The sequence below is a fragment of the Manduca sexta genome, chromosome 20 (assembly GCF_014839805.1).
Source record: "Manduca sexta isolate Smith_Timp_Sample1 chromosome 20, JHU_Msex_v1.0, whole genome shotgun sequence".
Lineage (NCBI taxonomy): Eukaryota > Metazoa > Arthropoda > Insecta > Lepidoptera > Sphingidae > Manduca > Manduca sexta.
Window position 1 is genome coordinate 8927838 of NC_051134.1, and position 10270 is coordinate 8938107.

At 54.1% G+C, this 10270-nt stretch overlaps 1 protein-coding gene across 1 annotated transcript in view; it reads left to right on the plus strand.

Moving 5' to 3' along the window:
- LOC115448143 overlaps window positions 1-10270 on the plus strand; it is a 10817-nt gene continuing 547 nt past the window's right edge. The window contains exons 1-7 of the mRNA XM_037440782.1: window positions 1-400; window positions 961-1260; window positions 2105-2179; window positions 2458-2640; window positions 2869-3008; window positions 3223-3467; window positions 3957-4098. Of these exons, the coding sequence (XP_037296679.1) occupies window positions 230-400; window positions 961-1260; window positions 2105-2179; window positions 2458-2640; window positions 2869-3008; window positions 3223-3467; window positions 3957-4098 (1256 nt within the window). The 5' untranslated portion in view covers window positions 1-229. The remainder of the gene's footprint in view (window positions 401-960; window positions 1261-2104; window positions 2180-2457; window positions 2641-2868; window positions 3009-3222; window positions 3468-3956; window positions 4099-10270) is intronic.

The following is a 10270-nucleotide window of genomic DNA, read 5'->3' on the forward strand; positions in this document are numbered from 1 at the left end:
TTGGTGAAATGTCAAATTCGGGTTTGTTTTGAAATTTGAGATTTGTTTTGTGTATCTATGCATAATTTACGTTAAAAACAATTTAAAATGCCTGATTATTATTTTTATACTTAAATGACTACAAATAAATAATATTATGAAGTTAATTAACCATTATTGTTAAGGTTATGTTATTGTGAATTTTATATCGCTTGTTTTCAAAGTGTAACTCGCAATTAAACCAATCAACATGCGTACTTACACTCGAAGGCGCCCAGAAATCCAGGTAATTGAGGGCGTACATAATTTGTGCCGGCTTTGCCTCGAGAAGTCAGAGGAGATGTTGCCAATCTTTGCCGAAGGCTCCGACGGCATCTGTGCGACGCTATCACTCCGGATCATGATCTGTGTTGGATTGGAGGTATATTGTATTCTTATCAATATATTATTGTTAAATTCATGTATTTGCCATGATTTTTATTCATGTAAGTACTTGTGAGTGTAAGATGTACAATGTATACATACTTCTTTACTTGGTAATTCGGTGGGGTATATTACATAGTTACGATTATGTCATTTATAATAGCAGAAATAACATGTTTGATAAGGAATTATTGTTTAAGAAATGGGTAGATATTTGCTTATATTTGTAGGTCTAAGAGACCAACAGGATTATAGCTTATTAACAAAGCCCTGTGAGACACCAGGCTTAGCAACTTTGGCAAAAGAAAATCGCGCCCTGTTTCTAGTGAACTTTATTTTCAGGTCCCAATTTTTGTTTGCTAAAAACATTACATATGCCATTTTAGCCAAAGTCTGTGGCACTTTCCTAAACCCTCAGCAGCCTCTATAATACAGGTCAAGCTAGTTAACTGCCTGACCTGTCTTCCCTTAAACTCTAAAACTGGTACTATCTGTCTAATAATATAATTATGAATAGCCAGTATATAATTATGGCTAAAATGATTATCTCTTTCACAGGTTACAAATGAAGATTGCCTACCAAATTTAATATGTGCAAATTGTCACAAAGAACTCAATAGGTACTACACATTCAGAAAAAAATGTGAGGTTTCTTATCAGAAACTAAAGTTCCACTTACAAGCAACAAGGGAGAAGGAGAGCTTACAGAAGGCGATAGAAGAAAGGGAACAAGAACAGGGAATGAGAGATAATATACATTGTTTAGATAAGTGTGATAAGACATTTACGAGGGATGAATTCTCTGACATACATGTACTGGAATTAAATACCTTAAATAATATTATTGTTAATAGGGAGGTAAGTCTAATGTATACTTAATAATAATAATAATATCAGCCTTGTATTATATACTTGCCCATTGCTGAGCACGGGCCTCCTCTACTACTGAGAGGGATTAGGCCTTAGTCCACCACGCTGGCCTAGTGCGGATCGGTAGACTTCACACATCTTCGAAATTCCTATAGAGAGCTTCTCAGGTGTGCAGGTTTCCTCACGATGTTTTCCTTCACCGTTAAAGCGAACAATAAATTCACAAAGAATACACACATGATTTTTAGAAAAGTCAGAGGTGTGTGCCGTTGGGATTTGAACCTGCGGACATTCGTCTTGGCAGTCCGATCCACACCCAACTTTGCTATCGCCGCTTGCGATGTGTACTTAGTTTTCTGTTTATTGCTTTGAATGATGACAGGAGCTTGCCGTTCGCCTGATGGTAAACAATAACAAACACATTGAATTACAAATTATTGTAATTCACGGAGCATTCCCATTCGCTCGCTGTCCTGAGACCTGACATGTTAAGTCTTATTTTGTCCAGTAGTAAGTAATCTTACAAGGGTCTGCTTCACAAGTTCTAAGTAAATTTCATTTGACAGTTATTATATTAAACAGCTAAAGAAGATAGTACTCATTTTAATACCATTTCTTTAGGAGCATAAAGTAGAATACTTTTGTATTGGGTTGGCTATATGTTTATGTGACAAATAGCATGTACTCAAAAGTTGTGAAACAGGCCATGAATGTATGTTATACCATGGCAATGCATACATATCTTAATTGCTCCTTTGGCTAACCCTTCAGATGTGAAGTAGTGTTTATGTATGTGGCGTGTGGATAAAATTTTGTCAATTACTTTTTTCAGAAATCAACAGAATTACAAGAGAGTTGTAATGTTAATACAGAAATCGTTAATTGCACGGACAGTAAAGAGATTGAGGTACTAGATTTAGTATTACTAGTAGTCTAGAAAAATCTGATATTTTGTCTTACACAGTATTAGACATACTAAAACATAAAGTATGTTCAATACTGGCTTCAAAAGGAATGTATAAAAAAAAATATTATAAGTAAGTTGAAACAATTTGCATGTCACTCCATGCTCCTCCCTCATAGCTTCACAAAGTTCAATATACAATACATAAAGATCTCTACTTGTACCGATTTTCTTAATAATTTTTTTTATTAAAATTATTGAATATTGATGTTACACTTCAGGCACAAATTCATGACGCAGACAATCCTGAGATATCATCATTCTTATCAACAGTGTTGATTCAACTCGGTATATTAGAGCACCAAGATTCTACCATGTCTATAATGGATCATGGGGTTCATACCCTGGAGCTGGTGATGGGTGATGATGACACGGTGATGTTGGAACTCACGGAGGAAGATGATGTATGTACAATATAATAATTATTGAATTTACTGTCACCTAAAAAGTCAAAATGAGAAAAACAATAATGGTTTTTGATTTTGTAAGACTTATTTAAATTGTTTTCAAATGAAAAAAAAAAACGGTTTTTATGAGTAAGAGTTCTATCATGATGCTAATTACAATAATATTTTAAAAGTTATCTGGAATTTTCAAGTGAAAATATTTATGAATTTTATAATAATTTTCAGGATAGTGCAGAAGAAAGTCAAGCTCTCGGTATAGATAAATCAAATCCAGTAGTTTTAAATGGCATATTTAGTGGGAATGACAAATGTGAAGAAGATGCAGCTACGATTGACAAAGCTGAGGAGCAAGTTATGACAATAAAGTAAGTATTATTGTTAATATTTGTAATTTAATTTTTGTAGCAACAATCAGTATATAAATATTTTTGTGGTTACTTCTTGTTTAGTGGTTACATAAAATAATAAGGATTTAATAATACACACGTTTAAGGGTATTCAATAAAAGCATATTTTTTACATGACCAGAGATGTAAATAATATTTTGTCTAAAACAAAGCATGATTTGTGTTGTGTCAGATGGAAGCCGGAGCCGGCGTCGATGAATGCGGCGGGTGTGGCGGGCGCGGGGGCGGGCGCGGGGGCGGGCGCGGGGGCGGGCGGCGGCGCGTGGTGCGGCGCGTGCCGCAAGTGGCTCGCCACGCGCGCCACGCTGCGCCGCCACCTGCGCGTGCACACCGGCGAGCGCCCGCACGCCTGCCGCGACTGCGGGCGACGCTTCGCGCAGCGCGAGGTGCTGCAGCGACACCGCCTGCTGCACCAAGGTCACACTACATGCTTCACTTACAGACTCTGCTACTTAGGTTTAACAACTATGATATTCATGGAAGAAACTAATTGGATAAGTATAAAATTTATTATCCCTCATGTCAACTACAAAAAAGGAGTGCCTTTAAATTACTTAATGCTTGACATGTTAGCCGGTGACATGACAGCTACGTGACAGTTACATGACATTACGCGTGTCACGGGAATATAACCTTATTATTTATTACATAATAAAGTAATTTTTCCGTGACACGCGTAATGTCATGTACCTTTTATGTTAGCCGGCTAACATTCCAATCATTCCGATGGCAAATGGGTTAGAAACTGTTTACTCACTGCTCAGAGCCCAATGTTACAAAAATATACTTAAACTTAGGCCCAGTTTACAAACATAATTCACACATGATGCCACTGGATAAATACGCCAATGTTATTATCGTAAATATCGCAGCAAATGTTGATAAATAAGACGTGTTGCATCAGAGCGCCGCCCGTTCGAGTGCGCGGAGTGCGGCAAGGGCTTCACGCAGCGCGGCGCGCTCACGACGCACGCGCGCTCGCACGCGCCGCCGCACGCGCGCGCGCTGCACCTGCACGCCTGCGCCTGCTGCCCCAAGGTCTTCCTCTACCCCTCCAGTGAGTCACGTACCAGCACTTGTACCAAACTCATTCGATGCATGTCTGCTACACACGCACGCGCGCTCGCACGCGCCGCCGCACGCGCGCGCGCTGCACCTGCACGCCTGCGCCTGCTGCCCCAAGGTCTTCCTCTACCCCTCCAGTGAGTCACGTACCAGCACTTGTACCAAACTCATTCGATGCATGTCTGCTACACACGCACGCGCGCTCGCACGCGCCGCCGCACGCGCGCGCGCTGCACCTGCACGCCTGCGCCTGCTGCCCCAAGGTCTTCCTCTACCCCTCCAGTGAGTCACGTACCAGCACTTGTACCAAACTCATTCGATGCATGTCTGCTACACACGCACGCGCGCTCGCACGCTACGCCGCACGCGCGCGCGCTGCACCTGCACGCCTGCGCCTGCTGCCCCAAGGTCTTCCTCTACCCCTCCAGTGAGTCACGTACCAGCACTTGTACCAAACTCATTCGATGCATGTCTGCTACACACGCACGCGCGCTCGCACGCGCCGCCGCACGCGCGCGCTGCACCTGCACGCCTGCGCCTGCTGCCCCAAGGTCTTCCTCTACCCCTCCAGTGAGTCACGTACCAGCACTTGTACCAAACTCATTCGATGCATGTCTGCTACACACGCACGCGCGCCGCCGCACGCGCGCGCGCTGCACCTGCACGCCTGCGCCTGCTGCCCCAAGGTCTTCCTCTACCCCTCCAGTGAGTCACGTACCAGCACTTGTACCAAACTCATTCGATGCATGTCTGCTACACACGCACGCGCGCTCGCACGCGCCGCCGCACGCGCGCGCGCTGCACCTGCACGCCTGCGCCTGCTGCCCCAAGGTCTTCCTCTACCCCTCCAGTGAGTCACGTACCAGCACTTGTACCAAACTCATTCGATGCATGTCTGCTACACACGCACGCGCGCTCGCACGCCGCCGCCGCACGCGCGCGCGCTGCACCTGCACGCCTGCGCCTGCTGCCCCAAGGTCTTCCTCTACCCCTCCAGTGAGTCACGTACCAGCACTTGTACCAAACTCATTCGATGCATGTCTGCTACACACGCACGCGCGCTCGCACGCAGCCACACGCGCGCGCGCTGCACCTGCACGCCTGCGCCTGCTGCCCCAAGGTCTTCCTCTACCCCTCCAGTGAGTCACGTACCAGCACTTGTACCAAACTCATTCGATGCATGTCTGCTACACACGCACGCGCGCTCGCACGCGCCGCCGCACGCGCGCGCTGCACCTGCACGCCTGCGCCTGCTGCCCCAAGGTCTTCCTCTACCCCTCCAGTGAGTCACGTACCAGCACTTGTACCAAACTCATTCGATGCATGTCTGCTACACGCACGCGCGCTCGCACGCGCCGCCGCACGCGCGCGCGCTGCACCTGCACGCCTGCGCCTGATGGCGATTTGTATTAGTCTAAGCCTCCAGTGAGTCACGTACCAGCACTTGTACCAAACTCATTCGATGCATGTCTGCTACACACGCACGCGCGCTCGCGCCGCCGCACGCGCGCGCTGCACCTGCACGCCTGCGCCTGCTGCCCCAAGGTCTTCCTCTACCCCTCCAGTGAGTCACGTACCAGCACTTGTACCAAACTCATTCGATGCATGTCTGCTACACACGCACGCGCGCTCGCACCCGCCGCACGCGCGCGCGCTGCACCTGCACGCCTGCGCCTGCTGCCCCAAGGTCTTCCTCTACCCCTCCAGTGAGTCACGTACCAGCACTTGTACCAAACTCATTCGATGCATGTCTGCTACACACGCACGCGCGCTCGCACGCGCCGCCGCACGCGCGCGCGCTGCACCTGCACGCCTGCGCCTGCTGCCCCAAGGTCTTCCTCTACCCCTCCAGTGAGTCACGTACCAGCACTTGTACCAAACTCATTCGATGCATGTCTGCTACACACGCACGCGCGCTCGCATCGCGCCGCCGCACGCGCGCGCGCTGCACCTGCACGCCTGCGCCTGCTGCCCCAAGGTCTTCCTCTACCCCTCCAGTGAGTCACGTACCAGCACTTGTACCAAACTCATTCGATGCATGTCTGCTACACACGCACGCGCGCTCGCGCCGCCGCACGCGCGCGCTGCACCTGCACGCCTGCGCCTGCTGCCCCAAGGTCTTCCTCTACCCCTCCAGTGAGTCACGTACCAGCACTTGTACCAAACTCATTCGATGCATGTCTGCTACACACGCACGCGCGCTCGCACGCGCCGCCGCACGCGCGCGCGCTGCACCTGCACGCCTGCGCCTGCTGCCCCAAGGTCTTCCTCTACCCCTCCAGTGAGTCACGTACCAGCACTTGTACCAAACTCATTCGATGCATGTCTGCTACACACGCACGCGCGCTCGCACGCGCCGCCGCACGCGCGCGCGCTGCACCTGCACGCCTGCGCCTGCTGCCCCAAGGTCTTCCTCTACCCCTCCAGTGAGTCACGTACCAGCACTTGTACCAAACTCATTCGATGCATGTCTGCTACACACGCACGCGCGCTCGCACGCGCCGCCGCACGCGCGCGCGCTGCACCTGCACGCCTGCGCCTGCTGCCCCAAGGTCTTCCTCTACCCCTCCAGTGAGTCACGTACCAGCACTTGTACCAAACTCATTCGATGCATGTCTGCTACACACGCACGCGCGCTCGCACGCCGCCGCACGCGCGCGCGCTGCACCTGCACGCCTGCGCCTGCTGCCCCAAGGTCTTCCTCTACCCCTCCAGTGAGTCACGTACCAGCACTTGTACCAAACTCATTCGATGCATGTCTGTTACACACGCACGCGCGCTCGCACGCGCCGCCGCACGCGCGCGCGCTGCACCTGCACGCCTGCGCCTGCTGCCCCAAGGTCTTCCTCTACCCCTCCAGTGAGTCACGTACCAGCACTTGTACCAAACTCATTCGATGCATGTCTGCTACACACGCACGCGCTCGCACGCGCCGCCGCACGCGCGCGCGCTGCACCTGCACGCCTGCGCCTGCTGCCCCAAGGTCTTCCTCTACCCCTCCAGTGAGTCACGTACCAGCACTTGTACCAAACTCATTCGATGCATGTCTGCTACACACGCACGCGCGCTCGCACGCCGCCGCACGCGCGCGCGCTGCACCTGCACGCCTGCGCCTGCTGCCCCAAGGTCTTCCTCTACCCCTCCAGTGAGTCACGTACCAGCACTTGTACCAAACTCATTCGATGCATGTCTGCTACACACGCACGCGCGCTCGCACGCGCCGCCGCACGCGCGCGCGCTGCACCTGCACGCCTGCGCCTGCTGCCCCAAGGTCTTCCTCTACCCCTCCAGTGAGTCACGTACCAGCACTTGTACCAAACTCATTCGATGCATGTCTGCTACACACGCACGCGCGCTCGCACGCGCCGCCGCACGCGCGCGCGCTGCACCTGCACGCCTGCGCCTGCTGCCCCAAGGTCTTCCTCTACCCCTCCAGTGAGTCACGTACCAGCACTTGTACCAAACTCATTCGATGCATGTCTGCTACACACGCACGCGCGCTCGCACTGCGCCGCCGCACGCGCGCGCGCTGCACCTGCACGCCTGCGCCTGCTGCCCCAAGGTCTTCCTCTACCCCTCCAGTGAGTCACGTACCAGCACTTGTACCAAACTCATTCGATGCATGTCTGCTACACACGCACGCGCGCTCGCACTGCGCCGCCGCACGCGCGCGCGCTGCACCTGCACGCCTGCGCCTGCTGCCCCAAGGTCTTCCTCTACCCCTCCAGTGAGTCACGTACCAGCACTTGTACCAAACTCATTCGATGCATGTCTGCTACACGCACGCGCGCTCGCACGCCGCCGCACGCGCGCGCGCTGCACCTGCACGCCTGCGCCTGCTGCCCCAAGGTCTTCCTCTACCCCTCCAGTGAGTCACGTACCAGCACTTGTACCAAACTCATTCGATGCATGTCTGCTACACACGCACGCGCGCTCGCATCGCCGCCGCACGCGCGCGCGCGCTGCACCTGCACGCCTGCGCCTGCTGCCCCAAGGTCTTCCTCTACCCCTCCAGTGAGTCACGTACCAGCACTTGTACCAAACTCATTCGATGCATGTCTGCTACACACGCACGCGCGCCCTCGCCCCCGCGCGCGCGCGCGCGCTGCACCTGCACGCCTGCGCCTGCTGCCCCAAGGTCTTCCTCTACCCCTCCAGTGAGTCACGTACCAGCACTTGTACCAAACTCATTCGATGCATGTCTGCTACACACGCACGCGCGCTCGCACTGGGGCAGCGTCGCGCGCTGCACCTGCACGCCTGCGCCTGCTGCCCCAAGGTCTTCCTCTACCCCTCCAGTGAGTCACGTACCAGCACTTGTACCAAACTCATTCGATGCATGTCTGCTACACACGCACGCGCGCTCGCGCGCGCCGCCGCACGCGCGCTGCACCTGCACGCCTGCGCCTGCTGCCCCAAGGTCTTCCTCTACCCTCCAGTGAGTCACGTACCAGCACTTGTACCAAACTCATTCGATGCATGTCTGCACACACGCACGCGCGCTCGCGCCGCCGCACGCGCGCGCGCTGCACCTGCACGCCTGCGCCTGCTGCCCCAAGGTCTTCCTCTACCCCTCCAGTGAGTCACGTACCAGCACTTGTACCAAACTCATTCGATGCATGTCTGCTACACACGCACGCGCGCTCGCACGCGCCGCCGCACGCGCGCGCGCGCTGCACCTGCACGCCTGCGCCTGCTGCCCCAAGGTCTTCCTCTACCCCTCCAGTGAGTCACGTACCAGCACTTGTACCAAACTCATTCGATGCATGTCTGGCTACACACGCACGCGCGCGCTCGCACGCGCCGCCGCACGCGCGCGCGCTGCACCTGCACGCCTGCGCCTGCTGCCCCAAGGTCTTCCTCTACCCCTCCAGTGAGTCACGTACCAGCACTTGTACCAAACTCATTCGATGCATGTCTGCTACACACGCACGCGCGCTCGCACCGCGCTGCCGCACGCGCGCGCTGCACCTGCACGCCTGCGCCTGCTGCCCTGGTCTTCCTCTACCTCCAGTGAGTCACGTACCAGCACTTGTACCAAACTCATTCGATGCATGTCTGCTACACACGCACGCGCGCTCGCATGCGCGCCGCCGCACGCGCCGCGCCGCTGCACCTGCACGCCTGCGCCTGCTGCCCCAAGGTCTTCCTCTACCCTCCAGTGAGTCACGTACCAGCACTTGTACCAAACTCATTCGATGCATGTCTGCTACACACGCACGCGCGCTCGCACGCGCCGCCGCATCGCGCGCGCGCTGCACCTGCACGCCTGCGCCTGCTGCAAGGTCTTCCTCTACCCCTCCAGTGAGTCACGTACCAGCACTTGTACCAAACTCATTCGATGCATGTCGCTGCACACACGCGCGCGCTCGCACGCGCCGCCGCACGCGCGCGCTGCACCTGCACGCCTGCGCCTGCTGCCCCAAGGTCTTCCTCTACCCCTCCAGTGAGTCACGTACCAGCACTTGTACCAAACTCATTCGATGCATGTCTGCTACACACACGCACGCGCGCTCGCACGCCGCCGCACGCCGCGCGCGCTGCACCTGCACGCCTGCGCCTGCTGCCCCAAAGGTCTTCCTCTACCCCTCCAGTGAGTCACGTACCAGCACTTGTACCAAACTCATTCGATGCATGTCTGCTACACACGCACGCGCGCTCGCACGCGCCGCCGCACGCGCGCGCGCTGCACCTGCACGCCTGCGCCTGCTGCCCCAAGGTCTTCCTCTACCCCTCCAGTGAGTCACGTACCAGCACTTGTACCAAACTCATTCGATGCATGTCTGCTACACACGCACGCGCGCTCGCACGCATACTGCCGCCGCACGCGCGCGCGCTGCACCTGCACATACGCCCGCCACTTTAAAGGTCTTCCTCTACCCCTCCAGTGAGTCACGTACCAGCACTTGTACCAAACTCATTCGATGCATGTCTGCTACACGCACGCGCGCTCGCACGCCGCCGCACGCGCTGCGCGCTGCACCTGCACGCCTGCGCCCTGCTGCCCCAAGGTCTTCCTCTACCCTCCAGTGAGTCACGTACCAGCACTTGTACCAAACTCATTCGATGCATGTCTGCTACACACGCACGCGCGCTGCAATTGCCAGCACTTGTACCAAACTCATTCGATGCATGTCTGCTACACACGCACGCGC